Below are 19,930 nucleotides of genomic sequence, written 5' to 3'. Positions count from 1 at the left end.
CTGCCCTGGAGATGTCAGCTAATGCAATGGCTTTTTGCTCTCCCACATGACCTGTATCGCAGTGCAGCACCCTGCTCTGTCACCACATGCCCAACCATGTCCCCAGGCTGCAGACAGAATGGCCTGGGTTGAAAGGGACCTTGAAGATCACCTAGTTGTAACCCTCCTGCCATGGGCAGGGTCGACAAACACTAGACCAGGCTGCCCAGAGCCACATCCAGATGTGCCAGGCAGGGCTGAAAAACAGAGCTGGATGCTGCAGTACTTCAAGACAAGCAATTCTTTGAGCAGTCATGGCCCACAGGAGCGGAGATACTTAGACTCTGTTGTCTTAAAGATTAAATCAGAGGCTCCAGCTCATCCAGCATACAAGAGTAATGGGAAGTGGCAAAGGAGAAGGGGATGGCAGAAAGGCTGGATGTGATTCACAAGCAGAAACAAGATGCAAACACATCAGCACACAAACACTGCCCCACGTGCTGACCGAGATTCTGTTTGCTGTGGGGGTTTGCAGGCCCAGGCATCATCTTTGCAGTTTGCTGTTGTTAATAGGTTTGCTTGTATTCCAGCTCAACCTGCTCATTAGCCACACTGTTGAATCTGACACTAATTCAGGATCACTTCTATCGCTACAAATAAATAATGAAATTGCCTCCACGCAGAGGCTGTTTTCTTCCTCTTTCCCTGTAATGCAGGTCTGGTAGCATCTCCCGTATCTGTTAATAAAGACCATTATACCCAGAGTTTCTCAGCAAGTAAAAATTACAGTCATTAGCCAGTGACTGACGAGAGACAGAAACACCATTCCTGCCCGGCTGGTAAAAACAGAACGCCGAGTACACGTCCCAGTGAGCTGAGCCTTGCTCTCCTGTAACGTGGTACCCAATGTTCTTCATTAGCATCACTCTTCCTAATAGAGCAAGGCAGCGTCCTGCAGCAGGTCGCAATTACATACAACAATTAATTCAGGGAGAAACAATGACGGGCGTTGCAGAGGCACATTGTGCAGCAGGGTTGCCAAAAGGTGACATGGAAGATGATGGGGAACATTGTAAAGCCCTGCCCAAGCACAGAAACAAAACAAGTGAAGGAACAAGTGACAGCACAAGGAGACATGGCTGACTGCTTGGGAACTACTTTGCAATTCTTGTCTTAAAAAGTAGGGAGTCATTACAATTATTGGTCGTAATGCCATAATGGGCAGGACCAGCAGTCTGGGAGCAGGACTTCTTGTCCTATTTGCAACAACACACTAAGCTGGTCTGCTTCTCCCACAGCTGTAACCACTCTCTTGTTGCTCTTTTATGAAATTAGGGCTTAATGCTCTGGAATAAGTCTGCTAATAAGGACTCCCAACACACCCATCCTTCTGGACAGCGTGTTCTCACTCATCGCTCTCCCAGAGGCTGCGATGGGAGGGCGGGGGGAGAATAAATACACCTGGTGGAGCACAAAATGCAATGGAAACCCAATACCCCTTCACAAAGGAGTGAGAGTTCACTGGAAGATGGGTACTCGCTGCTCCATGGTGCAGCTCCCGGCCGCCAGCCCCGTCCTTGTGGTGCTCAGCGTATCGTGTTCTATGTTCTGTGTTAAGCCTCCCCTGGGAACATTTCCCACGGCGCCGAGGACACGTATGTTTGTGATGCTGCTGTCGTCCCAGTGGCCAACAATAGAGAGGGACAATGTGATCTTTATGTAATGCAGGCAGCCGAGCTCTGTTCCCCTGTCCTTGGGGATGAGATGTTCGCACAGCCCAGCACAACAAGCAGGGTCTCATCCCAGGAAAGCCTCTTTTCACTGCTTTGGGAAGAAGACGTAGCAATGAATGGGCTCATCTCAGTTTTGTAGACAGTGTTTCCACCTTTGTCTGGGCTCCAAAGGAGACAGACTGATGCAAGTCACACTGGGCACGTGGAGCTGCTTATTAGACCAATGTGTGAATGAAAGAACACTTCTAATAACAACCTGAGGGGTTAAATACAATAACCAAACCCCTCGCGCTCGCTGGCGGTTGCTGTGGGTGCTTAAGGGAGGCACCACATGCAAACACATGCCTCTAGGCTTTTGCTCAGTGCACAAAACATAACCCCAAAGCTAAGTGAACAGTCAGTGATCCCCAACTCTGCACTCCAAGGGATCTCCTTCTCTGTTTCGAAGCCTCAAGCCCAGTGCTGAGATGTGCGTGCAAGCCGTGCACAACGCCCAAACCTTGTTGCATTCGCTCCATGCATTTGTAGCAAAGCACAGGATGGACCAACAGCCATGCACAGCCACGGATGGGAAGGCTGAGTGCATCTGCACCATGCTAGAAGCCAGCTGCATCTATACCAGGAACCCACACTCATGCCTGTCTCTGCTGACGGCTGAGGCAGGAAAGAAATGTTCCTCAATTGGGCAATGCATTCACTTTGGCTTCCGAGTACATCAATCTCTGGAAAATGACTGCACGACTAAGTCTTGAAATGAAACTAATTCATTTCTGCACTCCAGCCTTGGGAATCAAATGAGTAACTCTACAGTCATTAAAACAATGTCCTGGTAAAAATAAACAGGAAAGGGCACTTAGTAGGAATGCTTCATAGTTAAAAATACTGTATCTCATCTGAGGTCATTCCGTTTTAGTATGAACAGCCAAGCGTGCCCCAAGATGATCTGATTTGGGATCACTCCAGTGCTGTTACGCATGTATATGCAGCTGTGCTCACCATGGCAATGGGAGGTGGAGGAGACAATTTCTTCATGTCTGATGCTTGGCACACATTGCAGCTTCCTTCTCACCACTGCGAGCACATAGATTTTTATTATTTCACTTGAATCCTTGTAGAAAACTTTGGCTCTTCACCTCAGGGCTATCTGAACTCCGAGATCAATCTGGAACACAAGAGATCTGGAAATATATCAGCCTCTCACTCCAAACCACACATTAACTGAAGGTTTCTTTTTTTTTTTTTCCCAGTGCAAAATCCTCAGTGGGATTTTACAGCTTGAGCATCTACTGCTGGACTTACCGCAGAAAACAGAGCTCTGGAGGAAGAGGCAGGAATAGAAACATCACAGCAATGTGAGGTGATTTTGGGTCCCCCTTTTCACCCAGGAAGGTGAGGAGGAAGCTCAACTTGGTCTTTCTAAAAGGGCATTTCTATAGCAAGGGAGAGGCTCGAGCCAGAGGCGGTCACAGATAACATCAGGCAGGACAGAGCTGATGCTGGAGGAGAGAAAAGTAGACAGAGTACTGCAGGGGATCACAGAAGCTGCATGCAACTTTTCCTTCCCTGAAAATGTCTTTGTACTTTTATGGCAAGGAGCTGCTACAATTACATTTCCTTTATAAGCAAAGCACAAATCAGATAATGAGCAAACCTCCCACTGCACAAAGGTGAGGAAGGTGTTCCACGAGCCCTGATGGCCAGACTTTCCTTCAACAGCTGAGTGCAGAGAGAATTGCTAAAACCCATCTTCATTTCACCCACTTCAGACTTTTCTTCCGAAAAGCACAAAAAGGATGACACCAAAAATGAACGTGCCCACGCAGCCTGCGAGTGAAAGCCCTTCAGACAGATAAGGGTGCTGCCTGCACGTCCTGACCTGCAGAATGAGCCCACGGCTGCATTATCCTCAGTCTGGAGGAGTGAAGAGAGGGAATGAAAAAGGGTTTGCAAGGGAGGAAAGAAGCAAGACATTATCAAATTTGGACAGTCAGGCAATGCACTGAAGAGGTTCGTGATTACAGAGTCGCATGGGAAAATCAAGGGCTCCTGTCAGTCCCTCTTGACCCAGAATTTGCTGGGAGATGAGGTGAGTTTAATGAAGATGCACACTGCTGTGCATGCCCTGGGCTGCCAGCTTTCCTGGTAACCTAGCTCTTAATTTTTAAAGGGAGTTGCTCCTGGTTCCTTGCACTAGAGTAAGCACAGAGGATGGCATGAAAGGCAAAAGGAAAATCACCTAGCACCTTGCTGCGTAGGGCCATTCCAAGGCTACCCTCCAAAATTAAGCTCCTTGCTCTGGACAGCCTGGCTGGCACAGTGCTGCTCCCATTCCTCTGCTGTGCACTAGCCCAAACCACTGCTGGAAGGCTCCACAGCCACAGTGTCCTCCAGCAACATCATGCACAAGTACCAGCTTCCAAAAATTGACTGTTTCCAGGTTAGGGTATAGCGAGTTTAAAGCTTTGTGGGGATCCCTTAGAAAGAGGGAAGTAAGGGAGCCCAGGCAGGCAGCACTGGGAGTTGCTGGTATTTGTTAAACTGAAACAAGGCTCCTGATATTTACCAGTGCCCATAACCAGTGCCCAGCTCATGCTGCTGTGATCAGGCTGCTGAGCTGCCTGGTTTCACTCACGAGAGCAGGGATGGGGAATTCTTCTGCCAAGAACCAATTCCAGCTACCCATGCCATGAGGAATAAAATATGGGTGGAAAACAAAACGAGGGCTTTGCGTCACCGATTTACTATGAGCTATACTGCTCATTTCCTAAAGCCATGTGAGCAACTGGGGATGTGTCCCCTCTGAGCTCATCAAGGGGCAAGAAAACCAGAAATAACAAGGGCACGCTTTAACCACAGTGCTATCCCTGAGTGCCAGCAGCCTAAATCCAGCCTGACCCCCATGCCCCAGCAGACCGCGTGTCTCTGCCTTTCTTCGTCAGAGCAACGTATTTTGGGAGATCCTGCCTTTCTGGGAACTGGGCAGGTTTCTGCTAAACAGCTGGAAAACACTCAGCTCAATCTGTGACTGCGGCAGGAATCTGCCTTGAAGCCCTTGCATAGACCCAGCACACACAGCATCACAGGGCAGGTGCTGGGATTCCCACTCAGGACCCCGCAGCCACCATCCCCATGCCTTGGGGCTGAGCAGAAATGCTGCTGAAGCCCTGAGCTGCCCCAGAGGCCTTCCACATCTCCCTGTGTGGGCAGATATTACCACGTTCTACTTTGTCCCTTGCTGCATTCTTTGCTTTGTCCCGTTGGATGGAGGTGGACGCAGACTTGTAGTTTCACAGATTAACAATGCTGAGCAGCATCTCATCTGCAGGAGTGCTTTGCTGCAGTACGCTGGATAGGGATGGGGGCGGGACAGAGAGGAACATACAGTGCCTATACAGAATCCTCTGATGCACAATGAGCGGAGACTCTTAGCTTCGAAGTATTTCTTCATTTTTTGTACATGTTCTGAGTTCCTCCATCCTGGCTGCCAGTAGCCTGTAGGGTTAAAGCACCTGTCTGGCAGGCTGCAAGGAAGACAGCAGCGGTGCTGGGCTGCAGGATGTGTCTCTCCCTCAGAGTGACAGTGCTCCTAATTGTGTCACTGCAGCCAGCAGGCCGGAGGATGTGACCTGGTTTTGGAACCTGTTATGTGTCTCTCAGCGGTGCTGACACACTGGAAACACTAAATTTAGCAGCCAAACAGGTGCAGTGCTACAGATCTGGCCTGGGGATGGTGGACTCACAACAGTCCTGGGGCGTCTGTTACGAGGTGGCCAGGGGAATCGATGCCTCATGCTCACAACATGATTACAGCATCGCTCCGAAGCCACCACCGCCTGAGTGGGAAGCGTTACAGAGTCACTCAGAATAAAACTGCCACTAAGTGCTGTTTGGGGAAGGAAAAAAAAAAAAAAAAGCAAATCCTCACTGTTTCTCAGGCATTGTAGGAAATGAAAACAGCTATTCCTGCCTGGTAGAGAGTCCAATTATGAATAATGTGCATTCTCTCCCAGCACAAAGGATGAAAGGCATCAGAGCTGGTGGTGACATTTTAAGACCGGAGTTGTAAGAATGAATCTGAGCCTTGTTGCAAGGCCAGCTTTACCCCATAAAGAATTGCTTTCTGCACTCAATTGCCTTGCAGTGTAGCTTGAAGCTCCGCTATTGATCTAGCATCTGTTATAAGCAGATAATCATTGTCACTGTGCCACGGCTGCTACAAGGGGATCTCAAAACACTTTCCAGAAGATGGTCGAGGGCTGCCTTCCTGCTCTTACCCACAGCTACACTCAGGAAAAGGCCTTTCAGGGAGATCGTGAAACTCTTGCAGATTTGCAGAATTTTAAGGCCAGAAGAGACCATTAAATCACCCACTCCAGCTGGCTCATCTACCCAATCCTTCAGGCTGCAGCTACCCGCCCTGTGCTGAATGCACAAAGCTGTGCTGGCCCCCCCCTGCCAGCAGCCCGCCCCAGCCCTCGCCTCGCTGCTGGCTGACAGCTATTTCTTACCCTGCAATTTCCTTTCCCCAGCCAGGTACTAACACACCACAATCAAGCCACCTCTCAATCTTCCCCTTCTGTGAGACGAGCAGCCAAAGCTGCTGAAATCGCAAAGCATAAGGCATTTTTCTCCTGCCCCCAGAAGGTTTCTGGGTTTGGCTCCTGGAGGTCTCAATCCTGACAGCTCCCAGCAGCGGAGGGAGGTTTGGGCAGGCACCTTCCTCCAAATTTAGCAAGAGGTGGTCAGAAGGAGATGAAATTGTGCTGCCAGCGCCTGCAAACTCCCCCTCCATCCCACTCAGGCACTTCTTATCCACTTGGCAGGTTTCTCTGGTCTCCAAAGAAGGAGAAAAGGAAGGGAAATTAAAAATAAATGAACCAAGAGATACGCATCCATCAGGAGCCAGGCGTTGTCAGCTCAGGTCCCTGTGCAACCACTTCTTTAATCAAAACCTCATGCAGTTTAAACACTTGACAGAAGTCTAGAACAGAGATCCTGTTACCCTACACAGGAAAAACTGCAACCTTGAAGAATAAAATCACATTTGCCTGATGGGGTCTATTTTCTTGATAAATCACACTAAATTACACTAATCCCACTCCCAGCCTCGATACCCAAGCTTTCGCCCTGCAGATTCCTACAGGATGCATGGGTATTTTGAGAGGGTCACAGGAGGTGATGGGAAGAGCTCGCTCTCGCACAGCAGCTAAAGATGTGCCATCTCTAAATCAGGCCATGACGCCAGCCATAAATTTTTAAGAGGCTCGAATCAAGAAAAGGATTGCTGGTGGATGGCTGTGCTCCCCACTTCAACCTGCTTGCGTGGTGATAGACGTCACACTACCTGTCTTGCTGCTATGCCACTTCCTTTTTTGCTACTGAGACTGTCAGAAACCTTCCAGCTTTCTAGAAACTCCCCATATGCCAAGGCTCTAAAGTTTCCAATATGCAGGTTATCTGCCTTTCCTGGCTCTGAAATGTTTGTCTCTGAGGAGCTGTTATTTAATATCCTCCTTAGTTACCAACGGAAGGGAAATTTCTCCCATCATCCTGCAGCTTTCCAAACACAGATGGGATTTATTGAAGGTTCTGCCTCCTTGAACTCATTAAAGGTTTACGGCACGGTTCCAGTGACACACCTCCTCCTCATCAGGTGCCCCCCAACCGCCCCACCGTGGCTCAGGTCTCTTGGATGCTTTGAACATCCTTGGGCAGTTTAAGTGACTTCTCACTGAAAGCCAGCCTTCATCTCTCCAAACAACTGCAGTGTTTGTCCAGAAGAAACACGCCAGCTGCTTACCCCCCAACTGCTGAGAGTGGGGCAGCCAGAGCTCGCTCCCCCCGCGGCCTCACCATGTGTACTGCCTGAGCCCCCACTGAGCAGGGGTTTCCCCAGCACATATTTATTCAGAGGCTCAACGCAGGGAGGACAAACCCGGCGCCAAACTTTGCAAGAGGCAGACCTGGCTGGAGTTCAGCAGAAACGGGGAATTAAGATGCTGAACGAAATCAATGCATCCCCACCCAGTTTCTGTCCAAATCAGGGATTTCACGCACAGGAGATGTTTTGATCGAGGTCCCAGTGTACTTATTAAGTGCAGAGAGCAGAGGATTCCTGGCACTGCACTGTAACCATCTTTGCACTGAGGCTCTTGCAAGCTCAGACGTAGTAATTCAGATGCAGAGATGATCTCAGCTGCTGAGAAGAAACTCATAGAGCAGAAGACAAAGCGAGCCTGTGTGGGGGCATGGAGAAGGAAAGAAGAGCTGCTGGCTTGGTGCAGGCAGGGAACACTGATCACACTTGGAGCAGCTGAAGGAAGCAGGTTAGGGAAAATCTAGGCATGCCTGGAGCCACTGCTGCTGAAATGCACCAACAGAGGGGGCTTGTTCAGGGCTGAAGATTTCACAGCACCTCTGCAATAGCCTTCAAGCTGTGACTGCCAGAATACATCAGAGGGAAACCCTGGGGACTGGGCAGTGCAAGCATATGGATAGAGGCACATGGGCTGCAAGAGGCACGGGGCCCTTGGCAGCTCAGGAGCACCTTGTGCCACGCTCACCTCCCCAGAGCTCCTCATCAACGCAGCAGATCAGCTTGCTCACTGCAAACCCATGCAGATGCCTTCTGCTCCCAGGTGGAGCTCTGCACGACTTGCTTGCAGTGCCACCTGCCGCCAGCGGCATTGCTTTTCAGATGCTGCAAGGGGACAGCAACAACCCAGAGCAATGAACTTCCTGCTGTTACATCAGCTTTCCCTGTACTTTAAGAGCAGTTGAAGTCTTGATCCAAAAAGCAACGCTATTTCCCAAGCTGCAGGCAACCAGCGAGTCACAGGCGTAGCAGCAGACACCAATAAAGTATTTTTTTTCTTTCCCTTTTATGCAGTTTCTTGCTGGAGCTGATCTCTTCCCCCAGAGACCACATCCTGAATCTTCTTGTTCATTGATTCTTCATGCTAAATGATGACTGCACAGTAGAAATAATGTTCCCATTTCAGACACTGTAAGACTTTTTAATAACGAATTGCATGAAAAATTAGGGAGGCTGCAACAAAGAGCTCCAACAGAGGTTTCCACAGTGAATCACAGCTAGGAGAGCCTCGCTTTTCCAAAGCCCAGCGTGAGACAATCTCAAGAGCCCCCACGCTCAGAGAGAGCTGAGTCCTCCCCCTCTGGAAAAACAAGGCCTTTATAAGGAGACTTCCCCGGGGTGAGAATCGCTGCGGGGAGGTTTGGCAGCGACTTCAGGAATCTTGGCTGCAATGACATCCCGTTTCCATGAGTGCTTGCAGGGAGAAGGTTTCGTCCCCAAACCTCAGCTGTGTTGCTGAGGATGCTGCAGGACCTTGTGCTTTCACCAGCCCAGGCTCCTCGCCTGGCACGTTGGCTCTGCAGCACTCACACAGCGGGGCCAGAGATGAATCCTGTTTGCTCTTGCAGGGAGGTTGCAAAGCACAGTGGTAAAGGGCAGCAAAACCTCTTCCACTCTCAGTTCCCAAAGCACTACCATACCCAGTGGCAACACAGTGCTTGCAGACAGTGAGCACCATCACAAATACCCCTACCCATGCTTGAGGCTGCCTCACTGCCACCTCTGCAGCTCTTTACCAGACTTAACTGAATGATGCATGGGAAATTTCTTCAGGATAATTTTTATCTGATTGCTTATGTTTCTTGCCTCCATACAACCTCCTGTCAACATCTCTTGATGGGAAGCAGCAGACAGCGTGCCTAGTGCATCCCCCTGCAGGAGTTATGCCTTGGTATAAGCAGCACTTGTGCCACTGATGTCTCACCATGCATAGGAAGCTGTGCCTGGATGCCAGGGTGCAAGGTGCAGTAGTCAGCTGAAGGATGGATTTGATTGCTCTTCTCTCTCATCTGAGCTTAGCTCCTAATTCCTTCTGCATCCTGCTTTGGCTCCCTTTCTCCTGACCCCTGCAACGTATGTAATAGCCACTGCCATCCCCAGGAACTGCAGTGCCAGGGCTCTCTCTGCAGTGAAACTCCCTGCTCACTTTTTTCTAGTGCCTGTGAACCAAACACAGCTCTCCCCACCAGACTTCTCCAGAAGCAGTCCCTTCTCTACAGCACTTCCCAGAACAATAAACACCTGTACCAGGGGAGGACTGCAGGGCTCTTGCAGAGCACTCTTAGGGTGCTTGGTGGGCGTGAGGGGTTGTTCAGCACAGCCCAAAGGGTATTCCCATGTCAGCTGACCAAAGAAAACATGCAGGCAGCTCTTACCACGTTCCAGAAGAATGGGTTGAAGGCGATAGAGAAGACGGCTGCGACGAAGCCAGAATCAGTCACGTCCACGTAGCCGAAGAGCTGTGCCATGGCTGCCACATCCACCTGGGGGGAAACAGGCAGTTACTGGGGCTGAGAGTTCCTACAGAAGCACTGAGTGCTGTTCCCGAAGATGAGGTATTCATCCCAAACCAAATGCTCTACAAGAGCTGATGAGCCTTCAGACCAACTCCTCCCATGGGCTCTCATGGAGTTTGGTGAAGGACATGGGCATTGCAAAGACCGTGCTGATGTGAGGATGTGCACCAGAACTCCAGGTCAGCTAGGAAAGCCAAGACTGTTTCTGATCTGCAGGAAAAGAAGCACCATTTCAGTGCCCCAGTGACCCTGGGGACAGAGGACTGTGTCTGGAGTGCTGCTCTGCATGGAAACTCTGAGCACTGAACTGCAATCAGCTTCCAGCTTGCCTTCCATAAGGCAAGTCTGATGCAAGCCCACAGTACTGAGCAGGGATGTTCTGGCATTGTTAGCAGTTGCAAAAGAACTTTCCTGTCTTACTTAACAGCAGCAAAAGGAAACCTTAAAGCTTGCTGTTTTTCTCCCTTCTTTCTTCTTAAGAAAGAAACATTTTTCCCAGGACAGCTGCTAGACACTGTCAGGACTTTTATGTGCAGTAAGCCATGCTCCCTCTCCATCCCTGTCCCCTCTTCCTGCAGTGGTATTTCAAGGAAAAACAGCCAGCATCTTTTTTTTTTTTTTTCCTTCTCTAAAAACCATGAAAACAAATGACAAACTAGCCCAGCCCAAGCCCTTCCCTCACTTGAATCAAAATCAAGACAACATTGAGACGTGGAAGGTTTTTGCTTCCCAAACACAGCTGTGTTTGCAAGTCCTTCATTGCCAGGGGACAGGAAGGGCTGGAAAAGGCATCGGCTTTGCTTTGCCTGCGCAAGAGAGAAACTCCTGCTGGCTCCTCCTGAGCTCTTCAAAGGAACTGGAGCTGTGGTGGGATCTGTGGAGAGGGGCTGTTTAACCTGGCATCCCCTCACAGCGAGAAGACCGCCCACAGTATGAAGAGTAAGAGCAAAGGTTGCATCAGTATGGGCAGACAGGGGAATCCTCACAGAGGTCTGCTTGCTGCCCATAGGCCACCACTGACCACCCCAGCTCTGTGGGGCACCTCCGTGCCAGTGAGGAAGAAAGGGGAGAGCCCTCAGGACCTGGTCCTGACCCTCTGCTCCCATTCCTACCTTCTCCAGCCTCACTTGTTGCACCTGAACAACCCTTTGCCACCAGACCTTATCCCTTTAAATCAAGTTCTGCCAAGGTATAACCTGTGCACCACTGGTGCCAGGACCAAACTGTCCAGTCCCACTTCAATTGCAAACCCACAGGACCAGGACAACTTCTTTCCTCTTGTTTTGTACAGTGCTGTGCACGCTGCCAGCAGCATGGGCTGAACAAAAGCTTCTTGACCTACTAACTCCTGTCTGGCAACATCATTAACATTGCACTCACCTTTTTTTCCCCTTCTCAACAACCAAATTTGCTGCTGCTAGCAAGAAGCAGATTGGCCTGTGCCTAGCGTGTGCTCGTAGGGATAAAAAAGGAACAAACCCATTAGGATGAGCTGTCTCTGCAAGTTACTGAGACGACAACATAACGAGCACAGAACATTCAACTTTGCCCCTTCCTCCCTGACAGATGATAAATAACCACATCCGTGAGCTCTGAGAGTCTCCTGGTGGCAAATCCTGCTTGCTTGGATGATGCACAGCCCCAAAACCAGGGTGGATGAGATCTGTGTGGGCACCCAGGTCTGGTTGAGGTGGTGCTGGGTCCGGGGCAAACACAGCTGTTGCCATGTAGCTGGAACATGCAATCACAGCCTGAGCAGAAATCAGTGCCGGGGAGGGCTATGGGAAGCATCCCAAGCACTGTGTGCACTGACGCAGAGCATCCCTGTGCATCTGCTCCACCTGCAGACACAGCCCGAGGCTTCACTGCTGTCTCCCAAACAAACAAGTTCAGAGGCAGCACAGGGCAGTGACTCGCTGCCCAGGTGGCTTGGCAGCCCTGCAACCCTCGGCCTCACATTCATAGCACGCTGGGCACCGCACACAAGCTGGCGTGGTGCAACGGGAGCGCGACGGGGACGACGCGGAGCACCTGGCCGCGGTGACCTGGCCGCGGTGACCTTCCCGCCACCTGCTGCGATCCCAGTCCTGCCGAGCACGACGGCAGCCAACCGCTCCGTGCCGCTGGCAGAGCGCACCAAAACTCCATCACATCGGGAGAGGGCACGGACACAAAGCACCCCAACACTGCGGGAAAATCCCCCCCAGAACCGCACAGCGGGGTGCGTGGCAGAGCAGGAGCAGACCCCGCAGCATCCCCCCCCCCTCTCCTTTCCCCGCCCCGCTGTCGGTACCTCGCTGTACTCCAGGCCGCCCAGCCCGCAGCAGCAATCCCACCGCGGCCACCACCGCGGCCCCGCTCCCCGCCGGCCTCCCGCCGGCCCCCGCTCTCCTCCCGGCCTGGGCCTCCCCGCCATGGCACGGGGCCGGGGCACCCCGCGGCCTTCCCGCGGCCGGCTGCCAGCGAGCGCTGATGGGAAGTGTAGTCCTCCGTTCGCTTTGCGGGGACTACGCGGCCCAGAGGACGACGCGCTCGGAGCTGGGAGAGGCCGGGCCCGAGGGCGGCTCTGCTGCGGGGCATTGTCCCACCTGGATCCGTGCGGGCCCCGCCGCGTTCCGCTGAGGGCTGCGAGAGTGTGCGTGGCCGCAGCAGCGGGCAGGGTGGCCTGTGCTGACGGTGGTTGGACTTTGAACCACTGGACAGTGAAGCAACCGAGGTGGTGGGGGGGGGACGGGGGCCGCCTGCAGCCCCCAGGGCTTGGGGGGGGCGTAGGGGGTTCTGCTTAGTGTGGGTTTGAAGGGGCCGGCCGCGCCGGTGCAGATGAACCCCAGCGGGGCATCAGTGGCACTGCAGAGTGGGACTGGGGGGGCGAGAGGTCCCCGGCACTTCATTTTCTGTAGGGAAGGATTTGGGGGTCCTGGAGGATGAGAAGTGGGGATGTGAGCCAGCACTGTGCTTGCAGCCTGGGAAGCCAACAGAATCCTGGGCTACATCAGCTGAGGGGTGGCACGGGGCAGGAGGGATCGTCCCCCTCTGCTCTGCCCTTGTGAGGCCACACCTGGAACTGGGGCCTCCAGCACAGGGATATGGGATGTCAGAGAGTGGAGCACCTCTGCAGTGGGGGCAGGCTGCGAGCTGGGGGTGTTCAGCCTGGGGAAGAGAACCTCTGGGGAGACCTCACTGCACCCCTCCATTACTTAAAGGGAACTTAAGAGCACAAGGGGGATCAACTTCTTACACAGTCTGATAGTGATAGGACAAGGAGGAATGGCTTTAACCTAAAAGAGGGGAAATTTACATTAGGTGTTAGGAAATACATTTTTACTCAGGGGCAGTGTGTCACTGGAACAGGTTCCCAAGAGAAGTTGTGGCTGTCCCGTTGCCTGAGAGTGTCCAAGGCCAGGTTAGATGGGGACTGATCTGGTGGGGGACAGCCATCCCATAGCAGGGGGGGTTGGAGCTCAGTGATCCTTAAGGTCCCTTCCAACTTAAGTCTTTTCTGTGACTCCGTGTTTCTATGAAACCATTATTCTGCACTCCTCTTCTGGGTGTTTCCAATTGCACGTGGTGGGCTGCAGTTCTGGACCTGAGTGCGTGGGCAATCCGATAGTATCTTCCATGCCTCCACAGGACCTCTAGACAGACCTTTTAATTTTAAAGACCTTCATTTTCAAAAAGGAGTTTGATACGAAGGAAATGTTGTGAGTGAGCTGCAGGCATCCCTCCCAGAGATGTCTCAGAAGCAGTGATGAGGAAAGGGATGGGGGGATGTCTGTGCTTACATCCCCCACAGGCACTGAAGAGGTGTGACAGCTCACGTGCATATGTCACCAGCAAAACAGCATCCTTCAAGGTTGCACTTGAAAGGTACTCTGAAACCCAGTGAGGACTCTCGGCTCAGTGGAAAGCCAGGTTTCATCGAATCTGCTGCTCCACTGCACCCGTGCATCCCCATATCCCCACCTGCAGGAGCAGCTCTGCACTATGGGTGCTTTCACAAGGCTGGACCCCATCCTGTCTGGGCTCTCTGAACACATTCATAGTAGAATTTGCGAAGCTGGCTGGTTTGGGGTGAGATGAAAGCACTGTGGGTGGGAGCAGCGTTCCCCAAACGGATTATCTCCAGCTGCTTCCGGCCTCTTCTCCCTTGTGCTGGATAATTTTACTGTGCTGAGTGTGTAATTATCGCCTCTGCCATCTCCCAGGCTGGAAAGCAGGAGCAGATGGGAGGATGTTTGTTTTGCAAGTCCCACCAGCTGGGTCCTTGGGGCAGAGGGGAGGGCGAAGGGGATGCAATGGGAAGAGCAATGATGGCAGTGTTCAGAGAGGAGGAAATGCCCCCCGTGGGAGGGAATTAGCAGGGAGATATTGTCTCCAAATGATCCGCTGAGCTGCAAGGGGAGCATGATCCTGTGCTGTCAGCATGGCTAGTGGGGAGAGGACAAGGATATCATGGTGGGCTGAGAGGATAAAGGCCAGCAGAGCTGGGATGTCACAAACATATCCATCCTGTCACCCCTGCATTGGGGGCCACATTGCAAAGGCATGCATTTCAGCAGAGGGGGACTGCTCCCACCAGCTCCTGGCTCACTGTGTGCTCTCACAAGCTGGGCGGCATGGGGAACATTCCTGAAGCCCCCGTGTCACTCCCACTTACAATTCTCCTGTTGAGGGGACATTGGGCTGGGGGGTTTACAATGGTGGGGTCCCTCCATACACCTCTGTTCTCCTTCTGGGAAACATCCTGGCAGCTGGGAAGGAGACAAAGAGGGTTTTCTGCAGGGCTGGGTCTCTCTTTGTGTCCCCATCCCTCTCCTTCTCCCCATGGCTCACCTTTTATTCAACACTCTATTTCCAAGCACTGGGCTAAGGAAGAGAGCATTACCCTCAGTGTTCCCAAGTCCCTTCTCAGCTTGAACGCTCCCAGCGGCCTTTTAAATCCCATCATGATCCTGAAGGGTCACCAATGAATATGCAATCACAAAATGCCTGTGAGGGCAGAAAACACTTAAACAAAGTCATTATTGGTAAGAGGGATGAGGAGCTGTGCTGATGGAGCATGTGCTGCACGTGGGTCAGCCAGGCACACATGCAGCAGTTCAACGAAGGATGCTGGCTGTCAGATTTAGCACGATGCCATGGCTCAGCAAGTTGCAGTTTGCTCAGGAACAGTTTAATGTCCCTGAATGCAAGGGGACACCAGGGACTCCCAGCAGTGCAGAGCACGGAGTGCTGTCAGGGAAGAAGGGGAGCATGGGGGTTCTGTTGGAAGTGGAACACTGCAAATGTGGCTGGAAAACTCCATCCAAGAGCACAGGTTAACTTCGGCACGTGGGTCTGGGGCCTTTTTCACCAATACTTTGGGTCCCTTCCCCAAGGGCACTGCCACGGCCCACAGTTTCAAACCTTTCATGAAATAAAGCTGGACCCCTTGCATTGGTTTGGACTAGCAAGCTACACAGATCAAAGACAGCACCAAAACACCATTAACAAACAGGGCTACATTGCAAACAGGAGCAAATTACACTGGAGCACAGAGCTGAAACCTTGGGCTGTTCAGACAGCACTGAAATTGCAGATACTCTTCTGTTCTCCATCTGATAACGTGCTGTCACCAGCCGTGCAATGCTGCAATCCAGACCTGCAATCCTAGTGGAAATCCTCTAGTGTTTGTGCTGGAGGTTAGCTCTATTTATATTCTGATGAATGATTTACTCGAGTAATTGGCACACAGCTCCCCTATTACAGATCATAAAGAATTAATCACGAGATTTTCAATGCTCCCCTATTAATTTTATTAGGCTTGATTGAACGTGGTGGATTGGGAACATACGGTATGCGAGTCAGGCTCTGCTCCCACTTACACCCCAGTTAGTGCTGGGGACTCACATGGATCCTGATCCCTGTGAGTCTGCAGAGGTGGCTGCACCTTCTCCTCCTTGCATGCTTTCATCTGAATGCCCAGGGATGTAAAGAGAGCCCCAGCTCCTCCAGAAGCCTGAGCTGCTCTCAGGCTGAAAGCTGAGCTGGGCTGAGCGTGCCGTGCTTCCTGCTGCTCTGAGCCAGAAACCAGAGCCGAGTGCTTGGGAGCTCAAGATCTGCCCCTAGAGCAGTTGTTGAACAACGGCCCCGGGAGCAGAGCTGCTGCGAAGGGGATGTGTCGCAGTACGGGGGCTTGTTGATGCTGAAAGCTGAGGATGCTCGTGCTGGCGTTGGGGCTGCCTGCCAGGCATCTTCTCCCTGGCAGGAGCCAGCACAGCCACCGCTGGGCAGTCGTGCTGGAGGGAGCACAGCGATGCCATGGAGTGTTGATTGCCCACGGGAGATGCTTTCTTGAAAGAAGGAATTAGCAGCAAGAAGTCCCAAAGCCTGTAGGAGCAGGATGACACATCCCTGCCCCGAGCCAGCAGCATCACATGATTCTCTGGAGCAGGAATCTTAAAAACAGCATCCCCTGTGTGGCTCTCCTCGTGCAGAGAATGGAGGAAAACCTGCAAAATCTCCATGTTGAGGGTTCACAGTCCTCTCTCAGTTACTGTCTTTTCACCTGTGGGTGTTTTTATCATGCTGACTCACGCACGGTGCCCCATGGGTGCGTGTTATGACACAGAGAGGGGACAGCACGGGCCCTGGTCCAGCTCCTGGGCAGCACTCACCTCTGGAGCTGATTCCTGCTGTGCTCCCAGTACCTCGGTGGGTTCTTACATGAGGAATTGTGAGCATCGGGTGTAGATGGAGCTGCTTGCATAAGCACAGCTTATCACGAACCAGGTTTGCAGAGCAACCGGTCTGGCACAGCTACAACCCACGGCCCCATCTGCTGTCTTGAGCAGCTGCACTGAAGGGCACTGTGAAGTTATTGCCAGGAACTTTTGGCAGGAGCCAGCGAGGAGACCTCCCTGCGGGGATAGCTGAGCCGGGCAGAGCAAATTGGAAAGGCAGCAGAGGGCAGAGCAGGATTTGTCCTTCCTGCAGGTAAAGGGGAATTAGCACCCCTCCGGGCTCAGAGTATTTCTGTGCCCCTCAGAACCAAGTGCGTGATGTGTGAAGCAGGATGGAGCAGCTACCCCTGCACGGCGGTCAGAGCTGGCATTTGGGGAACAATTCACAGCAGTTTCCCCGCTCCCCGAGGCTGCGTTCATCACTGGCATGTCTCTAATGAAGCGGAGGCTTTGCTTTCTGGGATCAATGAATCCACCGATCGTGACCTGTCTGCTAAGTGGGAAATCAGGTCTCTCCCTCCCTGAACTCGTCTGAGCTCGGCTCAAACAGCAGGCTGTGTCCCCAAGGCACTCCATGTCGCTTAATTGCAAATCCCGTGTCTGATTAGAGAGCAGCAGCACCAGCATGCAGAGCCCGTGCTGCCACAGCCCAGGGAGCAGCAGCAGGAGTGAGGAGGATATTTCAGGGCTCCAGGAGGGTGGAAGTCCCCTGAGCTCTCTCTTGTTCTCAATGCACTGATCCTACTGAGCCGGCTGTGGGGTTTATTGCTGCTCCACTCTCCCCTAAAGCCCTAAATCCCTAAATCCCCCAAACCATTTGAATCCCTCCAGAAATCCTTTCCATGGGAGCGAACGCTTGAAGAGAAGTTGGCTTCCCAAAGCAAGAGGCAGCTGCAAAGGTCTCTGGTACCACCTCACCCTGCCACAAGCCCACCCCACCCCACAGGCACCCCGTTGCCCTGTAGGTCCATCCCATGTAGGGCAGCTTTCCCCGTGGCTACAATGCTACTCCACACACTCCAGCACCTTTTTGCTGTGTGTTGCTATCCTATAAGTGCATTGCATTGCTCCAGACCCACACAGTGCTTTATTAGGGTGTCTCCATTAGCAGAGCAGCCACCAAATGCTCACCGCAGCAGAAGGGATGGAGGGGCTGAGTCACCACATCCTGCATCACCTCCTGTTCCTCGTCCTGGGCATTCAGCCCTGCTCTCAGATGTGGCACCCAGGGGGGCTGTGGAGAGGAAAAATTCTCCTCTAGGGCTCAGCAGGGGGACAGCATCAGTGGTGGGTCTTCGTGCCGTGCATGACGGCCCCCACAGCAGCAGCCAGCACCACTCCGTGCCATGGAGAGCTCGGAGCCTGCTGGGGACAGCACGTTCACCAAATAATCTCTCAGAGCCATGTGGTGGGACTCAGAGCACCTCAGGCCCCCGGGGAAGAGCACTGTGCAGTTCTGGGACACAAGGGATAAGGGCTGAGACTTCCATGGGGGCACACAGGTTTGTCCCCAGGAACTACAAAGCTGCCTATAAATACCTCCTTGGAGCGTCGCTCCCCCTCCTCTTTGATGTGGTGCTGTTATTTACTTCAAACCCACTACGGCTGCTGGTATTTTTATCTTCTCTTCTTTCCCCTCCGTTTCACGGTTGTTTACAGGCTGCGCTGCAGAAACAACTCAGAAGGGGGGCAGGAAGAAGCCTGGGGGCACAGGACAGCCGGACCCCAGCCAGGTCCCTGCCCCATCCCCACCCAAGCAAAGGATGAGAGCTCTGTCCATGGGTGTGCTCCCTGAAGCATCCCTCTGGGGCTGAGCTGGGAAGGTTGGAGCTGAAACCCTGCACCCATGGCTCAGCCTGCAGGGATTGGCATGGTCTTACATCCCATCAATCTCACCCCTCTTTTGCAGACCAGCCCTGGTTTATCCCACGCTGTGTCTGATTTTAAGGTGCTTTGGGGGCTGCAGCTCGCGCGGTGCCATCCCCGATCCACACACGTTCAGGAAATGCTGGCAGGATTCATGGTGGCCAGACGCAGAAAATGCAATTAGGAGCGAGCAGCCCTCTGGACAGAGTGGTTAGCAGCAATTACACAACTCGAATTGCAGAGGGCCTGCAGAGGCCATCAGGAGCAAGGGCACACTTGGAAAGGGATTAGTCCTTGCAGAGGGAGATACCTCTGCAGCACTGCTGCCTACTTCTGCCTTGTGCTGCCCCAGGGGCAGAAGCCCAGCAAAGCATTCCTCCCTTCTCCCTAGTGCATCCAGGGTCTTTTTACTCCACTTCCCTCCAACCTCAGTCCAGAAGCTTTGCTCAGCTGGAGCACATCAACCCCCCATGGTCACAGATCGGTACGCAGCACTGCTCCCTCCGACATCCCCAAATTAGCTGATCCCTATCAGACAACGTGGCAGTGACCAAGACTGTCCCTGCTCATGGGAACAAGGCTGTAGGGGTCTCCTGCCATTCCCCAACTGCCTGCATTGTTCAGTCTGCAGGGAATGGGTATCTCTGCAAGGCCAAGGCCCTGCCAAGCCCCAGGAAAACCAGGTGAGCAGCTCAGAAATTAATGAAAGTGGAAAAACTGTCAGCAGACAGACACAGAAGAGCTTAATTCCCTTAAATGAATTAAAAATACATCACCTCACTGCCACGAGCTTGAAGCCCGGAGTGCCAGCAGCAGGGGCACAGGGAGAGCACTGAGCACCAGCACTGTGCTCCCCTCTGCCCAAATCCTGCCCCATGTACCCCCCCTGTCACCACCACACGTGTGCATACTGGGCTGGGAATGCTGCAAGGTGCCAGCTCGGGTGGTTCCAGCACAAAGAAACTGTGGGAGCCAACTTTGTGATTCTCTTCCAGTCTTCTTGGCAAGGAGAAGAATAACCAAGCACAGAGCGATCTGTTTTGTAGAAAACAGGGCCTGAAACAAAACCTTGTTTAAGGTTTAAGGTGTTTAATCTCCTTGTTGCTAAAGCCAAGAGGCACCTTGGGCTGTCCCTGTTCCCTGCACTGCACGCTCCTCCTCCTTCCTATACCCAGAGAACCAGACACTGCTGGGCAGCACCCCAATCCCAAAGTCCCCTTTGGAGGATGCAGGGCTGCA

General features: G+C 52.5%; 1 protein-coding gene across 1 annotated transcript in view; it reads right to left on the bottom strand.

Annotated features, from left to right (window-relative positions):
- PEMT (phosphatidylethanolamine N-methyltransferase) overlaps window positions 1-12,554 on the bottom strand; it is a 36,825-nt gene extending 24,271 nt beyond the window's left edge. Inside the window, exons 1-2 of the mRNA XM_065732813.1 lie at window positions 12,397-12,554; window positions 9,963-10,070 (exon numbers count right to left, since the gene is read on the bottom strand). Coding sequence (XP_065588885.1) covers window positions 9,963-10,070; window positions 12,397-12,519 — 231 coding nt within the window. The 5' untranslated portion in view covers window positions 12,520-12,554. The remainder of the gene's footprint in view (window positions 1-9,962; window positions 10,071-12,396) is intronic.
- Between the last annotated feature and the right edge of the window lie 7,376 nt (window positions 12,555-19,930).

This window comes from Cyrtonyx montezumae, unplaced genomic scaffold, assembly GCF_038088225.1.
Source record: "Cyrtonyx montezumae isolate F1298 unplaced genomic scaffold, pur_monq_1.0 scaffold_16, whole genome shotgun sequence".
NCBI classification, from domain to species: Eukaryota; Metazoa; Chordata; class Aves; order Galliformes; family Odontophoridae; genus Cyrtonyx; species Cyrtonyx montezumae.
This window is presented reverse-complemented; position numbering and strand designations above follow the sequence as displayed.